The sequence below is a fragment of the Ostrea edulis genome, chromosome 9 (assembly GCF_947568905.1).
Source record: "Ostrea edulis chromosome 9, xbOstEdul1.1, whole genome shotgun sequence".
Taxonomy (NCBI): Eukaryota; Metazoa; Mollusca; class Bivalvia; order Ostreida; family Ostreidae; genus Ostrea; species Ostrea edulis.
Window position 1 is genome coordinate 33,121,935 of NC_079172.1, and position 22,917 is coordinate 33,144,851.

General features: G+C 34.6%; 1 protein-coding gene and 1 long non-coding RNA gene across 38 annotated transcripts in view; one reads left to right on the forward strand and one right to left on the reverse strand.

The window, feature by feature from the left end:
• LOC125658000 (leucine-rich repeat-containing protein 70-like) overlaps positions 1-22,917 on the forward strand; it is a 180,971-nt gene that overhangs the window by 64,006 nt on the left and 94,048 nt on the right. For 25 of the 37 annotated variants that reach the window (XM_056150299.1, XM_056150278.1, XM_056150287.1 and 22 more), the window contains 2 exons: positions 14,369-14,440; positions 20,605-20,676. The exons of 1 other annotated variant lie outside the window; for it this stretch is intronic. In XM_056150299.1, the coding sequence (XP_056006274.1) occupies positions 14,369-14,440; positions 20,605-20,676 (144 nt within the window). The remainder of the gene's footprint in view (positions 1-14,368; positions 14,441-20,604; positions 20,677-22,917) is intronic. 11 more of the 37 variants (XM_056150298.1, XM_056150285.1, XM_056150275.1 and 8 more) reach the window with 2 other exon arrangements.
• On the reverse strand, positions 476-12,184 carry LOC125658001 (uncharacterized). The gene is made up of 3 exons (XR_007363552.2): positions 12,030-12,184; positions 940-1,024; positions 476-809 (listed from the first exon to the last, which is right to left on the reverse strand). It is a non-coding gene; the product is annotated as an uncharacterized LOC125658001 (long non-coding RNA).

The following is a 22,917-nucleotide window of genomic DNA, read 5'->3' on the forward strand; positions in this document are numbered from 1 at the left end:
GCCGTGTATAGGCATGGATTGTGCAGCCCTTCACCGCAATTATGACGTCTCAATATGAGTGAAAAATTCTCAAGAGGGACGTTAAACTGTATCAAACCAAACCAACAAACCAGAGGGTTCGAAAGACTTCAACTCAAGCGACGCATGTATCTCAACGCTCATCTGAGCTATCTTGCTCTCGCAGATATATATGTCTTTCATAAGTTTAATAGTCCTACTTGTAGTCTCACATTGAACCAATAACTCGCGATTGGATAACTCAGAATGCATGTATATTGCGTGTGTGTATGCGTGTATTTGTGTGGGGGGTTTAACTAGTCCCATGAAGACATTTTTTTCTTTCTGTATTGTATGACTGTACATTTATGTGAATAAAGCATTGATTGATTGATGTAAAAGTTAGTATCTATGAAAACATTTATTAATAATAAAATGTAAAGTTCATAGTCATCCATGATGTAGTATGTTCAATTAACCTTTAATTTGCAAGAGAAATTCACACATTGATTAAAGTTATAAGATAGACATTTTCATTTTGAAATATTTACTGATTTTGATTTATCGAAGAATCACAATAATCAACAATGACATGTCCTCTATATTTAGTCAGTATAATTTACTTGAAAAGGGCGGGTGATGCATGAGGATATTTACTTGTTTTTCATTAAATTCACACTTTCGTATGTTACACAATATTCATTGATCACATATATTTTAACGATTCTTTCCAAGTCCCATATTTTGCACAAATTCTTGAATTTTCTCCGTAAGCTGTGAAGTTGTGGGGTCCAGGAGATATGACGTCATCACTGTAAATAAAGTACCTTTTGAAAACATATATTCAAATATTGAAAAAAGAATATCTAATATACTAAAAACTGTCTTTACAAATGTTGTCTGGTGTTAAAATGAAAAAGTATATCTCAGAAAATATTGTACCTTTCTTGACAATTTCCAAGGCAAATTGCTGTTGAACTTGTTGGATCGAAGCCCATTTCAACCTGTATTGGTCCTTAGGATGATGCTTAAATTAAAAAACCATCATGGTTAATATTTGCAGTTATTAACCATTAACGATACTGTGTAAAACAATGTAAATTTTAAAATCCGGTCTCAATTCATATTCAGTGAACTTTAAGATACTGATATAGTAAAAATTACATACAATGTATATTGCAATTACTGTATGTATTTCATTGTTTTTCTGAAATCAGTATAACAATATGTTAAATGTGTGTAGTAGAGCAGTGTGAACTCAGTCTGTGACAGTAGTAGTATATCTGCATGATTGTTATTTATTTTGTTATAACTAATTACTATTTAAATTGTACATACCCCCAGGGCCCTTCATGTGGCGAATAATAAAACATCATTATCATATTGCAATATGAGATGACAGATATCTTTTCCTAAATTGCCAGCTTATTCTAATAATATTCTGAAAAAATCAAATCTAGACATCAGACTTGTTTTTTGTTTACCAAGTGCGGGTGAAGAGCACATTCATATGTTATTTACTTACAATACATACATTTGCCTATGAGGGGGATATGATTTTACATAATTTTGAATACAGTGTTGTAGACCTACATGCATGTGACATGTCCCCAGTTTCCTTTTAATATATCTCTTAGGTCAATGAACTTTCAAGATTTTATAAGTGTTATCAATTATACCAAATAGAATTTTATTCCAGTTTTGACACAACAAATGACCTCCAACAACCCGTGAGACCCCGCGTTTTCAATTGTGGTATCCATGACATCCATTTACAATGTCTGTACATGTGCATGTAGGAGTTATATTTGGGGCACATATGGAATACACAACTGCACAGAAAATGAAACATCTTCTCCAAGTTGTGGGTTTAGAAAGTTACAGATATGTTATCATAAAATCTCTTTATGAAATAGGAGAGGAAATGTGCGTTGAATACAAATCTAATTTGCCATTTTTTCACTTCCCAAACGAAATTATGATTTTGTTGTCCATGTTGAATGCGTCCATCGAATTCCTCTCATCAGAAGAAACTTTGTTTAGACTCTCAATGACTACATAAGCAGTATTGAAATTGAAACTCGCAGCACTCGGCCATCACGCTGCATCAACAACTTCGTTTACGTAGCGCAATTTTAAGGGCTTTTGGAAAAAATTAAGTTCTCCCAATAAAGTAATTCAAGAAATCAATAGATTTTGTCATTTATTTCTCCGGGAGTTGTCCCTCTGTCATTATTCGACATAGAATAATGACCCCTTTTGCCCGTAGAAAAAAATGTCTTTTTCAAAAAATCAGTCCATTTCATGTTTAGAAAAATGACCCCCGTAGAATAATGACCCCCTTGTAAATTTTATTAAGGATTATTTCTCTGGTAATGCCTAAGGGAAGCAGTCCAACATTGTCATATTATAAGTAAATCTATCATTCATATGAAACGTAACCAGATTAAAACATATTAGGAATTGTAATATTGTTTCAAAAATAAGAATTTACTTGTTTTAACAAAAGAGTGACTCGTAATTTTTTTCTGTCGATAAGCCCAACCTCTGCAGACCTGGATGGACATGCCGGGGGTTACTATGTCTTGGAAATCTTCTAATTCTGATCAGCGGCGGGAATTGTGTACTCATACGGATATCCAAGGAATTTTAAAAGGGGGAGACAATTTGAGCCCCCCCCCCCCCCCATCAGCCATATTTATAGGATGCTAAACCTGGAATTAATCTTAATTAATCACATCTTTTTGTAAATTTGCTTCCTCTACATTTTTCACACGCATACACAGAGATTGAGAGAGAGAGAGAGAGAGAGAGAGAGAGAGAGAGAGAGAGAGAGAGAGAGAGAAGGTGATACACTTTACTCTAGTGCGTTTCTACACGGTGATAGCAGGTGTAGTGCATTTACTGTGATATGACAGTGCGGCGTTTTATTTAGGGTGTTTTGATAATTTAACACAATAGGCTGTGGTGTAGCTGGACTAAAAATAATGAGGGGCACCAAAGAAATCCACCTTAAACACATTTTGACTTGACAAGCAAATAAAATAATAATTTTTTTTTGCACTTTAGATACTTTGCTTGTATGCCATTTCCTACTGACTTCATTAATCAAGTTTCATGTATTTTCGTGTCTCCCGAAGAAAAATTTGAAGAATTCAAGATTCATGGCCTCTGGGGGGTCTTCCGACTGTAATGACTCAAAATTGTTTTATTTGTGAGTACTAACTAACAATCCCAATCTGATAAAAATTAGATCCTCCATCTGCTCCTTTGTATTTATGTTGTAGAGACAATATGAAAACAAAGGAGCGGATCGGGGATCTTATTCTAGTCAGATTGTAAAAAAGCCTTACTTAAGGGGTGGGGCACAACCATACTTCTTACCCCTTTGAAAAGTGTGGGGACATGTGCCGCGGCTGTATCTTCCCCTACTCCCCTGTACTGTGTACGACATACATAAATGAAATAAGCTATTAACTTCAGTTGCAAAAAATGTATGTCAATTCGTCAGTTTTAAGAAGATTTCACGCCTCTCTGTGACACAAGAAGTATTGTATTTAGACGTAGCTCTTTTTTATGTGTGTGTTTGATTACACAAGATCTATACATGTAAATAGAACACATTTTGAGGATGGAACTCCCCTTTTGAGAACTAAAACTTATGGTAGAACCCTTTTTTGAAAATTCCCTGGATCCGTCCCCGAAATATGCGGGGGTTTTTCAGTTGTAATTGGTCATGGAACCTACCGTGGGTTTTCCTCAAATTTAATGAACTAGTTCTTACTTTTATTTTATTAATCGGGAAAAAAAAAATTACACATGGAATAAATTTGATAAGAGGAGCAGCAGGAACGATAATTCTGGGTAAATAATGACTTGAAAACCCGCATCAACTCCTTTAAAATCAATCGATCTCCTAAGAAAGGGAGGGGGTCATTTTTCTACGGGGGTCATTATTTTGCAGGTATGACACGCAAAATAATGACCCCTGGGTCTTCTTTCTACAAAATTATCCAATTTTTCTACGGCTAGGGGGTCACTTTTCGATGTTGAAAAATAACCCCCGGTCATTATTCTATGGGGGTCAACATTTGCCTTTACACCAGCTGCGCCCCCTTAAATCCACCACTGTCAATGATAAAGCATTCGCTTCGTATCCGGGGGGGGGGGGGTCGTGGGTTCGAGCTCTGCCCGTACCGTGCCCACGACAAACCAAAGACGTTGAAATAGGTAATGATTGTTCCTTCCCCAAACGCTCGCCAGTTAGAAGTGAAAATCACGATTCTTTCGGATTTGACCTTAAAGATGAAGGTCCCCTGTCGCGGCAAGCTTTGATACAATAAAGAACCCACACTGCTATGGCTCTGAATACTAAGCATTGGTCTATATTTGTGCTATTTCACCTTGAGCTGTGCCGTCTCAATATGAGTTAACAATTCACGACGGGACAAGCGAGCAAATATTCAATCAATCAATTAGTAATAAATGATAATAAAGACACTCGATCCCACCTCTGGTATATCCAGGGATCCGTACTTGACATTCTCTTAATTTTGAATTCTTTAAAGGATTCAATAATACTATTATAATAATTGAAATGCACTTTCTGTATCACCGTGGTAGGGGTGGGGAGTGTGATCGTGCAAGACTTAACCAATACTTAGTCAAATTCCTTGAGAACTCATCGAATAAACCAAATTCAAAGACAATTCAAAGTCTTAAAATCATTGAAAATATTTATATTAGTAGGCATCCATCCACACTATTTAATTAGTTACAATGCACAAAAGTAATGCTCTAACATTAGATTAGATGTAATTATGAATCTTTGTATCAACACAGTTACTTTCTTCGTTATAGATACCTTTAAATGTAGTCCATTCCGTATGTCAATCAATATTGAACAGTAACAATTTATTTCAATTTTTAATCAAAATTGATCTAATTAATTAAATCTTTTGCATCTGATAATTCTCAGTTATATTATATCTGATTTCCTTCAATCCTGACAGGTGAAGGTTCAAACCGACGCTTCTCTAAATCAAATTGTGTCACTGTCTAATGAAATCTCAGGTTTGATAATGGTAATACAACCTATCATTGGATGAAATGCTGTCTGACGTGTTTCATACCAACTGTTAGGCCGTTCTTAGCACACTCGTTTTGACTATGGATAACTATGTTCGTCTGATCAAGATATAGGGCTCACGGCAGGTGTCAACGGTCGACAGGGGATGTTTGATTTCTGCTAGGCATCTGATCACACTTCTTGTATATCCTGGGGTCCGTGTTTACCAACTCTCTATTTTGTATTGCTCATAGGAGTTATTAGATTGATCACTGTCATTTTCGCCTTTCATTGGAGCATGTTGTAGAATACTATAGAAGGCCTGGGTTTAAGGGGAAATATGCATCATCACATGGACTGATTTCTTGTTGGTTAAAATCAAGGTTAGAAACAAATGTATAATTATTTCGACTTCCCTATAGCAAATGTGTATTCCTTTTCATTCCAATTGCCTACTTGGGTTGCTCAGGAGGGTAAGGTGTTGACTGCTGATCTGTAGTTATGTCACATAATTTCAAATATTATACGAAAAACTATAGATAAAGGACAGCTCAAAACACGGCAAAGAATTTGGTTTCAAGAAGCAGTTTTATGCAAGGATGAAACTGTTCGAATTTCCTCGACGAGTGGTACCGGACATTTACCGGAAGCGGACTGTCCAGGGGCCCGTGTTTGCCCAACTAATAGTATCCATTTTGTACTGCTTATGGGAGTTATGAGATTGATCACTGTTCGTTATCTTCTTTCATTAGATACATTATTCGACGGGGTCATCTGTTCAACAGAAAGCCTCCACGCTATTATTATTATTCTTTTTTTGGAAAAGTGACATGGATAACCTACATTCATGGTGTAGGCTATCAATAGTTGTATAATTGAAAGTGGTATTTTTCAACCTTCAGTCGTTCAGGGTCGGGGTTCGAATCCCGGTAGTGATAGTTCCATGGCCAAGCGCTCGGCATCAGGTGTGAATGTCATGTGTCCTCATATATGACCTTAAAAAGAGATGCCCTGCGTCACGGTAGGTGTGGCACGTTAAAAAACCCTCACTGATTAATGGTCGTAAGCGCCGAAACAACGTCTAACTTTGAAGCCCTTCACCGGCGTTGGTGACGTCTCCATATGAGTGAAAAATTCTCTAGAGGAACGTTAAAAAAGATACAATAAATCCATTCAATGGTTCAGGATATACAGAAAAACGTCGCTGTAAGCCTAAACTCAACCCTCGCATATTGAATGTGCTCTTTTGTCGTCGAGATAAATCCTGCTTTTCACCAAACTCTGCTTACATAAAGTATTTTCGTGGAGTTATCTATTTAATTTTCCATCTACCTTATATTTTTTGTTTTGAATTAAAGTCGATGGAAATGCATAATAAACGTAGTAAATCTATTTTGCAATCAATGATAAATTGTGAATGCATTTCCAATTTCCGGATATAGGATTAGAAAAAATTGATGTTTTGTAACTACTTAAGGATACCATTTCATAGTAGAATTTTTATTTGTTAATCTGAATATACCATTGAATTATGCACATACTAGGCTTTGAACCCAGTTTAATTTTATGATATTTAGTAACGCAACATATCTCAGCCAATAGCTAGCGTACTTTGTTCTTTTAGGTTTTCATAAGAAGGTGTACTGTAGCTGCCTGGGGAGTTGTAACGGTTCTTAAAGTGACATTGTGGATAATGGGATGATTCTTAGTATCTATATTTTTATTCAAGGACACACGACACATTAATGATGAATATCGCCGTTTATGATGCGTATTCTGGACAGCAGGATTATTTTTGTGTTTTATAGGGGAACAGATTTTGAATGAGTAAGAAAAAATCTGGGTTTTCACGAATATCGCGATTGGATGGATATTCTTACGTTTTATACGCACGACACTGGGTATAACTGAAAATAGTCTGGGGTACTCAGTATAACTAGTAACTTTCAGGGTGGGTATTCATAGGGATAAGTAATTTTATGGTTTTATACGAAAGCATATTGTAAGTGACTGGGAAACTCTTGAATTTGATACGGGAAATACTAAGTGTTATTGTGGAATTCCGGACTTCTTACATATACATGATTTGATTTGAATAACTAAGGAATCCTGACTCTCACGGGGATATCCCATGTATGACTTAGGAATTACGGGATTCTATAGGGGAACATACTATTGATCTCTGTAAAGGTATGTGGTAATATAGGAGCATCATGAGGTTGTACACATTAGGATACTGTGAATGGCAGGGGAATTCCAAAATCATACATGGGGACTTGTTGAGGATGCCTAGAATAAATTTCTGGAATTTAATAGAGGGACATCATTTAGTTGACTGGATATTTTTCGGATTTATTTAGGCTATACTGCGACGTTGTTGTTGTTTTTTTCTTGGCATTTTTGAATTAATAAAGAATTGCGTGATCTTATACACTGTAATACTGTAAATGACACTAGAATCCCTAATTCTATTACGAAATATTTGTGGATAATGGAGGAATGACGTGATTTTGTACTGGGGTATACTATAGAAAATCTCAATACGGTCTTTTATTATATGTGGTGCAGTGTACATCATTGTATTACCGTTGGTATTCTTTTAAGCCTTTTGTTTTTCTATCTATGATTAATTGTCTCCCATTTTAGCATTCTCCATTGCATTGTGTTCTTCAACCTTTAGAGTGTTAAAGATTACTGATAGGAGAAAATATCTCTTCCTGTTTTGTTGCGTGATCGGTTTATTGTATAACCCTGCTATCAAATGAAATATTACAGACAAGTGTGTCTATTTGAGCTGATGCAAAAGTTAGCCATTCCAATTATTGATTGACATCTTTATAAGCAAGAGGAATCTATATTTCAGTACTTTCCTGTCATTTAACTGGTTTTTTAATCTTCAAAACCCCTGAATTACACTTTACTATAATGCTATCGTTTTCAACGTTATCATTAGGTGTAATGTTAACTTCATAAGTATTCCCCTGAACGAAACGAAGTCATAGACTTCATACAACTCCCACAGACTACACCTCAATCCCTACCCTAACCTACTTCATGTCATCATTGTCCTTTTTCTGAACCCTGTATGCCCCTCTATTTATATAATAAAGCCCGTATAGATTCATTTTCATATTGACAGTAAACTGTAAACGTTAGCTAATTCTACATACAGGTTTCCTTTTTTCCGACTGATATCATATGTACATTTATTTACATGTTTTAATATTTCCTTACATCTATTTACATGTTGATATATTACCGTACATCTATTTATATGTTGATATATTACCGTACAGTGTACGTCTATTTACATGTTAGTATATTACCGTACATCTATTTACATGATGATATATTACCGTACATCTATTTACATGTTGATATATAACCGTACATGTATTTACATGTTGATATATTACCGCACATCTATTTACATGTTAGTATATTACCGTACATCTATTTACATGTTGTTATATTACCGTACATCTATTTACATGATGATACATTACCGTACATCTATTTACATGATGATATATTACCGTACATCTATTTACATGTTGATATATAACCGTACATCTATTTACATGTTGATATACTACCGTACATTTATTTACATGTTGTTATATTACCATACATCTATTTACATGTTAGTATATTACCGTACATCTATTTACATGTTGTTATATTACCGTACATCTATTTACATGATCATATATTACCGTACATCTATTTACATGTTGATATATAACCGTACATGTTTTTACATGTTGATATATTACCGTACATCTATTTACATGTTGTTATATTACAATACAGCTATTTACATGTTAGTATATTACCGTACATCTATTTACATGATGATATATTACCGTACATCTATTTACATGTTGTTATATTACTGTACATCTATTTATATATTGATATACTACCGTACACCTATTTACATGTTGTCATCTTACCATACATCTATTTACATGTTAGTATATTACCGTTCATCTATTTACATGATGATATATTACCGTACATGTATTTACAGGTTGTTATATTACCGTACATCTATTTACATGTTGATATATTACCGTACATCTATTTACATGTTGATATATTAACGTACATCTATTTATATATTGATATACTACCGTACACCTATTTACATGTTGTCATATTACCATACATCTATTTACATGTTAGTATATTACCGTACATCTATTTACATGATGATATATTACCGTACATGTATTTACAGGTTGTTATATTACAGTACATCTATTAACATGTTGATATATTAACGTACATGTAGCTATACGAGATGAAACTGATTGCATATTCTCCTCAAGGTGAACCATACCTTAATAAGCTATATGAGTATTATTTCTCCATCTGGATGCTTCCAAAATATCATTTCGTTGAATGGACTAATTATTTTGAATCATTTCATAGTAAATAAAATTGTTCAGGGAACATGATAAATTTAATCATGTTGTGTCGATCTTTTTATCATCGAAGTTTTGTTGGAACTAGTATATTCAAGGAACTGTATTAGCCCTTGTCTCAGCTTTGAACTATTTATAAGATTCATGTGAATAATGACTACTACTTATTATCATTTAAATATGCTTGATCTTTTGTATGACAAGGATATGTTTCTGCAATGTTTAGTCAATATATAGTGAAAATGATTGATAACTCGTCAAGAATATCTTTATTAGTAGATATCCATTCACAATATATAGTTAGATACCTTGTATAAAATCAATGCTCTAACATTAGATTAGATGTATCCCTGAATCTTTGTATCAACACAGTTTATTTGTTTCGTTATAGATACTTCTAAATATAGTCCATTTGTTATGTCCACCTTTCATGAAAAATTACGTTTTATTTTCATGTTTATCAAAATGGATTTAATTAATAACATCTTATGTATCTGATAAATATATATTATTACTACCGTAACTTGATCCGAAAAGTCGGATCACATCGAGTTGACAGGCGCGGATCATCAGATCACACGAGACGCGATCTGATGATCTGAGCGTGTAAACGAGACGTGATCCAACTCTTAAGATCAAGTTACTGTAGTAATGATAAATTTATCATATACTCCCTTCTGCATTTTAAATCCACATTTATAAGATGATAAATGTAATCCAAATATCAAAAACACAGATATACCATGAACTTATGCTTTGTGTGCGTAGTTTTGTTTTGTGACGCGGTCAATATTTTCCACAAATAACGTTGCGTTGATGCATTGTGACGTTATTGTGACGGCATCAGTTTCAGAGGATACAGATTCGGAATCAAAAAACCACAGTGTGGTGATCCGGAAAACCGGATCACACGCTGTGAAATCCACAGTATCAAAGAACGATATATTGATGGGTATATAATAATTCTCTATCACACTATCTTATCTTATTAAATCCTGACAGATGAAGGTCCAAACCGACGCTTCTCTAAATCAAATTGCGTCACTGTTCAATGAATTCTAAGGTTTTATACTGGGGCATGTAGTAGAATTCCAATGTTTGAGAAAGAATGATACATCGTCACATGAACAGACTTATGTTTTGATAATATCGATCTTAGCAAAAATGTATATTCCTTTCAGTTAAAATTGCCTAGCTTAGTTTCTCAGGAGGTTAACGTGTCGACTGCTGATCTGTAGTTCTTGTGTGTTTGTTTTCTGTTTGCGTTTTATTTTAATTAAAACGAAATCTTAACTAAATAAGTGAAATTTGGAAACCCTACGATTTGAAAATATATTGCATTTTCCATAACTTAATCAAATTTCTCTGGTGAGTTATTCCTCCTTAATACGAGTGTAAATTAGTAGTGAATCCTAGGATTTCATAACGAGGTTTATTTTGAATTATTGGGGAGAATATGTAGCAGGCACATTGTGGACGGATGAGGTGAAGATAACGAACAGTCATCAATTTCATAACATCTATAAGCTATATGAAATAGATAGTTGAGCAAACATGGATCCCTGGATATATACCAGAGGTGGGATCAGGTGCCTAGTAGAAGTACGCATTCCCTGTCGACCGGTCATACCCACCGTGAGCCCTATATCTTGATCAGGTAAACAGAGTTATCCGTAGTCAAAATCAGTGTGCCAAGAACGGCCAAACATTCCGTATGAAACTCGTCAGGCAGCATTTCATCCAATGATAGACTGTATTGTAACGATACAACCTTAGATGTCATGAGACAGTGACAGTGAGCATCCAATAGATATTTTATGAGTAATAATGTGAAAGACTGGGATATTCTAGTGCCTTATATGGGAGGGCGGGCTGTGAAAGAGTGAAAAAATACAGAGTTTTATAAAGAAGACTGGATGACTGAATGACAGAAAAATTCTGGGATTTTCCACTTGAGTAGACCAGATATGATTGGACAATTCATAGGCTTTATGCTGGGTCACACTGTGATTGACACGTACAATCTAGGGATTTGTACATGTACTTCCCCATGCTATAAATGACCCGGGATTTGTAGGGATTTACTTTGGGGCACTGGATGGATCAACTTGGAACTCTATGGTTTTATGCGGGTACAAGCAAGGAATGTATCTGGATGTCTGGGGTTTCTACTGCAGTATACTGTGAATAACTCTGAACATGGTAGGGTTTTATACAGACATATTGTGAATAACTCGAAAACTGTGGTATTTTATGTAGGGAAGACTGTGGAAGACGAGGGTACAATTCGTACCGGGTATGCTTGGTTATACTACCAATGATTAAGGGACGGAATATTCAATTAATGAATGATGGTTATTGGGAATTTGAAGTAGAGTGGACTACAAAGACACCTTTAATAAACATGACGATCTTTATTTTCATAAGGCTTATTTTTCATCACGGAGTCAATGCACTCTTGCTACTAATAATTTTTTTTTATCGTATAATGCCATATTTAAAATGAATGCATTTGATATAACATGAACACTCACTCGAATGGACCGCTCACTGTAGTCACATGGTAAAGACATAACTCTTAGGTCCCGATCTCTGTTCTTGATCCCGGAGACGTCAAACCTTCACTGATTAGCTTACGTAGTGACTCTTATTTCGTCAAACTCCCGGTATCAGAAATGAGGGTCACGAGTTACAGGAAGTATACACGCGTGTGAAGTGTAACAGTTCATACCCTCATGTGTACTAAAAATATTGAACATTAAAAGATCGTTATCAAAACGAAATGCATTTCTTATTTCTACATTGTGTTTTCTTCTTTGTCGACATTTTCTTTACTTAATGTACATGTACCATATATCAAGATTCATACGCGCACTGTTTACAACTGAAGGGCATTCATAAGAAAATGGTTATCATTAATATTTGTAAAGATATCAAAGGCAAACATTGGAAATGTAAATATTGAAATATTCCTTACTATAAATAAAATCAAGATATGGATCTCGAAATTAGCTATCCAAAGCCGAAAACTTATTCAGGAAAAACATTACACATCAAACAATTTTAAGTGTCATCAGTGTTAGGCGTTGTATAAAAAATAAGTATATACTGTATGTAATAAAATACCTGTATTGAGATACGTGCACAATGATAAGATAACAAAGGTAGAAAATGGAAGTTTTCAAGGACTGGCGAACTCGTTATGCATCATCTAGATATAATTTATGTATGACGAAGGATCACACGGAAACAACATACATATCCAAAGGGTGAATACAACGTAACAAGTTGTTCAGGGTGTATCAAGATAAACTCTTACAATATGCACATGTGTGTGTAATCATAATAAATACACAAGACCTTCCAATCAACTGGTCAATCATTTAAATGAAATTAAGCATGGTATTGTTATGAACATATACAATTTTATTTTCACTCTCTGGTCCATCATGAATAATTCTTGGTGCCATTCACAATCTGTATAAAACATTCAATATGTATACTTGTATTGCTGATAATGAAATGAATTACATGTACATCAATTAGTCATACAAAGTTGTGGCGTTTACGTCGTAAAGAGTTTTTGTTGTAAGATATACAATATACGAAGTTAACCAATTTGTCAACGCCTTGATATGCACTCCGGTATTCTTCAAAAGAGGAGGGGTTCTTTTTTTTATTATTTATATTTTCGCTTTATTGGGGGGGTGGGGTGGTGAATGTTTCATTACAGAACTACTTGGACTAGTGCATTATAGGGTACACCAATAGCATACAATTTGCATTTTTAGAAGAAGTCGCGAAAAGCAGTGAATTTTTCTATTCATAAGATTTCATTTTGAATTATGTCACATTAATTTGTTTCAGTAATTGACTAATTAACAATGAACTCCGTATCAATTCTTCCTAAATGCAAATATTCAATACCTCATGCATCAATTATTGTAATTTTTTTCATGTAAAACTCACCGTCTTAATACTAGTTAACATTACCATATATACAAAACTTATACGGTACCAATTTTGATGCAGCAGATGCGCATTTCGACAAATAATGTCTCTTTAGTGATGCTCAACTGAAATGTTTGAAATCCGAAATATGGATTTATACTTCCAAATACTATAAAAGACTCGGGAATTGTAGGGATTTATTCTTGGACACTGCGTGAATGAACTGGGAAGTTAAAGATTTTACTCGGGGAGAAACAAGGGATCACAATGGAATTCTGGGAGCACACTGGGGTATTCTGTGCATGCACTGAAATAGAATGATCACGGTAGTCACAGTGTAAGGACACAGTCGTAGATTTCGATCACTATTCTTGATACCGAATACATCAAAACCTCCATGGATTAACATACGTAGGGATTCTTATTTCGTAACCCCCTGGAATCAGATATGAGTGACATGGGTCATGCAAAGTATACACACGTGTGATCTGTTACAGTTTATAGCCTCATGTGTTATAACAAACGTATTGAAAATAAAAATAATATTATGAAAATGAAATCTATTTCTTATATATACACTGCTTTCTTCTCTGTCCAAATTTTCTTTCCACGGAAAACACGTACCATATTTCAAGATTCAGACACGTACTGTTTACATCGGCATCACATTTATAAGGAAAAGGCTAGCATTACAATTTGTAAAGGTATCAAAGGCAAAACACTGGAAATGTAAATATTCAAAGATTATGTACTGTAGATAAAAACCAGGTATGGTTCATGAAATTAGATATGCAAAAGTAAGACAAAATTATTCAGAAAAAGGTTTACACGTAAAACAAATTTAAATGTTATTAGTGTTAGGGGTTGCATGAGAAATATGTGTATACTGTATATAATAAATCACCTGTATTTTCTTTTTTAGATACTTGAGCCGTAATGAGATCACAAAGGTAGAAAATGGAACTTTTCAGGGACTGGCGAACTTACAAACACTGTAAGTATGTGTATGGAATTAAACTGGTTATACATCATCTAAATATAATTCATATAAGGCGAGGGATCACACGGAAACAACATACATATCCAAAATGTAAATACCCCGTGACAAGTTGTTCAGGGTTATATTAAAGTAAACACTTACAATAAGCACATGTGTGTGTAATCATAATAAATAGACAAAAAGACTTTCAAATCAACTGGTTAATCAATTAAATGAAATTAATTAAGCAATGTCACAATCTGTACGACAACATGCAATATGTTGTGCTTTCAATGCATACATACTTACTTTGCTGACAATGAGATTAATTACAGGTACATCGATTAGTCATAGAAAGTTGTGGTGTTTAGGTCGTAAAGAATTTTGGTTGTAACATACACACTGATTTTGACTACGGATAACTCCGTTTACATGATCAGGATATAGGGCTCACTGTGGGTGTGATCGGTCGACAGGTGAGGCTTACTCGTCTTAGACATCTGATCCCACCTCTGGTGTGTTCAGGGGTCCGTGTTTGCCCAACTATCTATTTGGTATTGCTTACAGGAGTTATGAGTTTGATCACTGTTCGTTGTCTTTGCCTTTCACACAATTTACGAAATTAACTAATTTGTCAGCACCTTAATATATATTTCGATATTTTTCGAGAGAGGAGGGGTCCGGGTTTTTCTATTATTTATATTTTGGCTTGATTTTTTTCTCGAAAGTATTTTGTATGTTTCATTAAAGAACTACATGGATTAGTACATCAAAGGGAAAATCGAGAGTATTATTTGTATTTTTAGGAAAAGTCGCGAAAAGTAGTGAATTTTGTATTCATAATATTTCATTGTGGATTATGCCACATTAATTTGTTTCAGTAATTGACTGATTGGCAATGAACTTCGTATTAATCTTCCCAAAAGCAAATATTCAATACCCAATGCATCAATTATTGTAATTTGTATCATGTAAAACTGTTTTATACGTCTTTCTCACACTTGTAAACATTCACCGTCTCAAATACTGGTCAACATTACCATGTATACCGTTAAGATAAATGATGATAACAGCACCTGATCCCACCTCTTGTATATCCAGGTGTCCGTGTTTGTAATTCTCTTCACTTTGAATTCTTTATAGGATTCATGTGAATAATGACTACCTGCTATAATAATTTAGATATGCTAGATCTCTTGTATGACAGGTGTATGATCGTGTAATACTTAATCAATACTTAGTCAAAAGAGATTGAGAACTCGTCAAGGATTTCAAATTCAAAAACAATTCAAAGACTTTATGCCATTGAGTATACCTATATTAGTAGGCATCCATTCACACTTTATACGTTGTTACATTGTACGAAACCAATGCTTTAAACTTAGATTAGATGTTACTCTGAATCCTTTTATCAACACAGTTGCTTGTTTTGTTATCAATACTTCTAAATATATGGAACTGTTTTGTGTTTGACAATATTTATAATAGCCTATGTTGTCTTTAGAATTGATAAGATGGTTACTTCCGTTATTGTTTGTTTGATATTCGTAGGATTGGTTAACTATATATCGGTAACCGATTGGTGACTGTTATAACTTCTGCCATAATACTATCCATCTCATTGCGATCCAGCCTCACCCTCCAACACCTCCCAAATGCACCAACATAGTGAAGTTGAAATGTGTTGTAGTAACATACATATGCTCCGTATGGGATGTATGGGTTGTCCCGTGGTTTAAAAATAAATAAATAAGGATCATCGTGTACCAACGTCTGATGACTGCGGTACTGTCTTTTAATGGCCGGACACATACATGTGGTCGTATGTCATAAATCATAATGAAATAAAGAAGTAACTTATATTGATCAAATCTAAATAAAAAGTAAAAAATCAATAAATTGAATTATATTTTTTATTTATATAATAATTTTAATAATATTTTTTTAATTTATTCAATAAATTAAAATTTAAAAAAATATAATAAGTAAATTAAAATTAAATAATTATAAAAACATATAAAATCCGGAAGTACTATCTTAATCTATCATTAAAACTTTTAGGTACATGTATATCAAAATAGTGATTTCAAAATATCTATAATTCGATACACAAACCATACTGACATTTCACACACCTCCTTCTCTCTCAATCAGCGTTCATTCTGATGAATATCAATGAGGTGAAACGGCTTACGATGAAAGGATGAATAATGTAATGAAATCATATGAGTATACTATACATTGAATATTTCATCCTGTGACCGCCACGGTGACATTGAGGTTAGAGAGTTCGCCCCCATTCGGAAGGCCGGGGTTCGAATCCCGGCCGCGACTATTAAATTATTTTTTGGAACTGCCTAGTCGTTAAAATAGGTAGTGGTAGTTCCATCGCCAAACGCTCGACATCAGGTGTGAATGTCACGGGTCCTCGGGGATGACCTTAAAAACGGATGTCTCGTGTCGCAGTAGGTGTGGCACGCTAAAGAACCCTCACTGCTCAAAGGCCGTAAGGAAAGGCCTAAATTTGAAGCTTTTCACCGGTCTTGGTGAGGTCTACATATGAGTGAAAAATTCTCGAGAGAGAGAGAGAGAGAGAGATTGAGAGAGAGAGAGAGAGAGAGAGAGAGAGAGAGAGAGAGAGAGATTGAGAGAGAGAGAGAAAGAGAGAGAGAGAGAGAGACGTTAAGCAAGATACGATCCTGTGACATTTAGTCCATTTCTTATGTCCATCATTAATGAATAGTAACATTATATTTCAATGCGTAATAGAAATTGATATAATAAATCACATCTTCTGTATCTGATAATACCCTATTACCTTATATAGGCCTAACATTATTTTGTCAATACGAACTATCATTGAGTCAAATGCTGTCTGCTTTGTTTCGTACAGATTGTTAGGCCGTTCTTGGCACACTAATTTTGACTACGGATAACTCCGTTTCCCTGATCAAGGGCTCACGGCGAATGTGTCCGGTCGACAGGGGATGTTTACTCCCCCTAGGCATCTGATCCCACTTCTGGTACATCTATGGGTCCGTGTTTTCCCAACTCCCTATTTTGTATTGCTTATACGTGTTATGAGATTTATCATTGTTCGTTATCTTCACCTTTCATTGTATCTTATAATCTTCAATCCTGACAGGTGAAGGTTTAATCGGACGGTACTCTAAATCAAATTATAGCACTATGAAATGAAATCTAAGGTTTTATACTGGGGCATGTAAAGGAAAAGTATGGAATTCAGTGTTTAAGGAACAATGATACGTCATGACATGGACTTACTTCTTTTTTTTAATAATATTGATGTCAGCAGCAAATGTATATTCCTTTTAATTCGAATTGCCTACACGTAGCTTGGTAGTTCAGGATTTGTAGGGATTTACTTTGGGGCACTGCATGGATCAACTTGGAACTATATGGTTTTATACGGGTACAAGCAAGGAATGCCTCTGGATGTCTGGGGTTTCTACTGAAGTATACTGTGAATAACTCTGAACATGGTAGGGTTTTATACAGACATATTGTGAATAACTCGAAAACTGTGGTATTTTATGTAGGGAAGACTGTGGAAGACGAGGGTACAATGTGTACCGGGTATGCTTGGTTATACTACCAATGACTAAGGGACGGAATATTCAATTAATGAATGATGGTTATTGGGAATTTGAAGTAGAGTGGACTACAAAGACACCTTTAATAAACATGACGATTTTATTTTCATAAGGCTTAATTTCCATCACGGAGTCAATGCACTCTTGCTACTAATAATTTTTTGATCGTATAATGCCATATTTAAAATGAATGCATTTGATATAACATAAACATTCACTCGAATGGACCGCTCACTGTAGTCACATGGTAAGGACATAACTCTTAGGTCCCGGTCTCTGTTCTTGATACCGGAGACGTCAAACCTTCACTGATTAGTTTACGTAGTGACTCTTATTTCGTCAAACTTCCGGTATCAGAAATGAGGGTCACGGGTTACAGGAAGTATACACGCGTGTGAAGTGTAACAGTTCATACCCTCATGTGTAATAAAAATATTGAACATTAAAAGATCGTTATCAAAACGAAATGCATTTCTTATTTCTACATTGTGTTTTCTTCTTTGTCGACATTTTCTTTACTTAATATACATGAACCATATATCAAGATTCATACGCTCACTGTTTACAACTGTAGGGCATTCATAAGAAAATGGTTATCATTAATATTTGTAAAGATATCAAAGGCAAACATTGGAAATGTAAATATTGAAACATTCCTTACTATAAATAAAATCGACATATGGATCTCGAAATTAGCTATGCAAAGCCGAAAACTTATTCAGGAAAAACATTACACATCAAACAATTTTAAGTGTCATCAGCGTTAGGCATTGTATAAAAAATAAGTATATACTGTATGTAATAAAATACCTGTATTGAGATACGTGCACAATAATAAGATAACAAAGGTAGAAAATGGAAGTTTTCAGGGACTGGCGAACTCGTTATGCATCATCTAGATATAATTTATGTATGACGAAGGATCACACGGAAACAACATACATATCCAAAGAGTGAATACAACGTAACAAGTTGTTCAGGGTGTATCAAGATAAACTCTTACAATATGCACATGTGTGTGTAATCATAATAAATACACAAGACCTTCCAATCAACTGGTCAATCATTTAAATGAAATTAAGCATGGTATTGTTATGAACATATACAATTTTATTTTCACTTTCTGGTCCATCATGAATAATTCTTGGTGCCATTCACAATCTGTATAAAACATTCAATATGTATACTTGTATTGCTGATAATGAAATGAATTACATGTACATCAATTAGTCATAGAAAGTTGTGGCATTTACGTCACAAAGAGTTTTTGTTGTAAGATATACAATATACGAAATTAACCAATTTGTCAACGCCTTGATATGCACTCCGGTATTCTTCAAGAGAGCAGGGTTTTTTTTTTATTATTTATATTTTCGCTTTATTGGGGGTGGGGTGGGGGGTGGGGTGGTGAATGTTTCATTACAGAACTACTTGGACTAGTGCATTATAGGGTACACCAATAGCATACAATTTGCATTTTTAGGAAAAGTCACGAAAAGCAGTGAATTTTTCTATTCATAAGATTTCATTTTGAATTATGTCACATTAATTTGTTTCAGTAATTGACTAATTAACAATGAACTCCGTATCAATTCTTCCTAAATGCAAATATTCAATACCTCATGCATCAATTATTGTAATTTTTTTCATGTAAAACTCACCGTCTTAATACTAGTTAACATTACCATATATACAAAACTTATACGGTACCAATTTTGATGCAGCAGATGCGCATTTCGACAAATAATGTCTCTTTAGTGATGCTCAACTGAAATGTTTGAAATCCGAAATATGGATTTATACTTCCAAATACTATAAAAGACTCGGGAATTGTAGGGATTTATTCTTGGACACTGCGTGAATGAACTGGGAAGTTAAAGATTTTACTCGGGGAGAAACAAGGGATCACAATGGAATTCTGGGAGCACACTGGGGTATTCTGTGCATGCACTGAAATAGAATGATCACGGTAGTCACAGTGTAAGGACACAGTCGTAGATTCCGATCACTATTCTTGATACCGAATACATCAAAACCTCCATGGATTAACATACGTAGGGATTCTTATTTCGTAACCCCCTGGAATCAGAAATGAGTGACATGGGTCATGCAAAGTATACACACGTGTGATCTGTTACAGTTTATAGCCTCATGTGTTATAACAAACGTATTGAAAATAAAAATAATATTATGAAAATGAAATCTATTTCTTATATATACACTGCTTTCTTCTCTGTCCAAATTTTCTTTCCACGGAAAACACGTACCATATTTCAAGATTCAGACACGTACTGTTTACATCGGCATCACATTTATAAGGAAAAGGCTAGCATTACAATTTGTAAAGGTATCAAAGGCAAAACACTGGAAATGTAAATATTCAAAGATTATGTACTGTAGATAAAAACCAGGTATGGTTCATGAAATTAGATATGCAAAAGTAAGACAAAATTATTCAGAAAAAGGTTTACACGTAAAACAAATTTAAATGTTATTAGTGTTAGGGGTTGCATGAGAAATATGTGTATACTGTATATAATAAATCACCTGTATTTTCTTTTTTAGATACTTGCAGAGTAATAAGATAACAAAGGTAGAAAATGGAACTTTTCAGGGACTGGCGAACTTACAAACACTGTAAGTATGTGTATGGAATTAAACTGGTTATACATCATCTAAATATAATTCATATAAGGCGAGGGATCACACGGAAACAACATACATATCCAAAATGTAGATACAACGTAACAAGTTGTTCAGGGTTATATCAAAGTAAACACTTACAATATGCACATGTGTGTGTAATCATAATAAATAGACAAAAAGACTTTCCAATCAACTGATTAATCAATTAAATGAAATTAATAAGCTATGTCACAATCTGTACGACAACATGCAATATGTTGTGCCTTCAATGCATACATACTTACATTGCTGACAATGAGATTAATTACAGGTACATCGATTAGTCATACAAAGTTGTGGCGTTTACGTCGTAAAGAGTTTTGGTTGTAATATACACACTGATTTTGACTACGGATAACTCCCTTTACCTGATCAGGATATAGGGCTCACTGTGGGTGTGATCGGTCGACAGGTGATGCTTTCATTAAAGAACTACATGGATTAGTACATCAAAGGGAAAATCGATAGCACTATTTGTATGTTTAGAAAAAGTCGCGAAAAGCAGTGAATTTTTCTATTCATAATATTTCATTTTGAATTATATCACATTAATTTATTTCAGTAATTGACTGATTGGCAATGAACTTCGTATTAATCTTCCCAAAAGCAAATATTCAATACCTAATGCATCAAATATTGTAATTTTTATCATGTAAAACTGTTTTATACGTCTTTGTCACACTTGCAGACATTCACCGTCTCAAATACTGGTCAACATTACCATGTATAACTTTAAGATAAATGATGATAACAGCACCTGATCTCACCTCTGGTATATCCAGGTGTCCGTGTTTGTAATTCTCTTCACTTTAAATTGTTTATAGGATCCATGTGAATAATGACTAATCGTTATAATGATTTAGATATGCTAGATCATTTTGTATGACGGGGATATGATCGTGCAATGCTTAAACAATTAATAGTCAAACTATTGAAAACACGTTAAAGATTCTAGATTCAAAGACAATTTAAAGTGTGAATGTAATTGAAAATACCTATATTAGTAGGCATCCATTCACAATTTATAGTTTAATTGTACAAAATCAAGGATCTAACATTAGATAAGATGTTACTTTGAATCTTTATATCAAAACAGTTACTTGTTTTGTTATTAATACCTCTAAAGATATGGAACTGTTTGACAATATGTATAATAGCCTATGTTGTGTTTAGAATTGATAAGATGGTTTCTTCCGTTATTGATGTCAATAAATATATGTTATATGTAACCTTCTAAATGATAAACACAAAGTGTTGGTTCAAGTTCTTTAACTTGTTTTTGTCCTAATTCTGGAGGATAATCTAAAACAAAACCCATAAAATCCGGAAGTACTATCTTACTTTATTATTAAAACTTTTAGGTACATGTATATCAAAATAGTAATTTCAAAATATTTATAATTCGATACACAAACCATACTGACATTTCACACACCTCCTTCTCTCTCAATCAGGGTTCATTCTGATGAATATGAATGAGGTGAAACGGCTGACGATGAAAGGATGAATAATGTAATGAAATCATACGAGTAAACTATACATTGAATATTTCATGCTGTGACCGCCACGGTGACATTGAGGTTAGAGAGTTCGCCTCCATGCGGAAGGCCGGGGTTCGAATCCCGGCCACGACTATTAAATTATATATAGGAACTGCCTAGTCGTTAAAATAGGTAGTGGTAGTTCCATCGCCAAACGCTCGACATCAGCTGTGAACGCTCGACATCAGCTGTGAATGTCACGGGTCCTCGGGGATGACCTTAAAAACGGATGTCCCGTGTCGCAGTAGGTGTGGCTCGCTAAAGAACCCTCACTGCTCAAAGGCCGTAAGCGAAGGCCTAAATTTGAAGCTCTTCACCGGTCTTGGTGAGGTCTACATATGAGTGAAAAATTGTCTCTCTCTCTTTCTCTCTCTCTCTCTCTCTCTCTCTCTCTCTCTCGAGAGAGAGAGAGAGAGAGAGAGAGAGAATTTTTCACTCATATGTAGACCTCAAGAGAGAGACGTTCAGCAAGATACGATCCTGTGACACTTAGTACATTTTTCAAACATTTCGGTTGAGCATCACTGAAGAGACATTATTTGTCGAAATGCGCATCTGGTGCATCAAAATTGATACCGTATAAGTTTTACATTATGACCCCTGGGTCGAGGCCTCTGCTGGTGGACTGTTAGTCCCCGAGGGTCTCTACAGC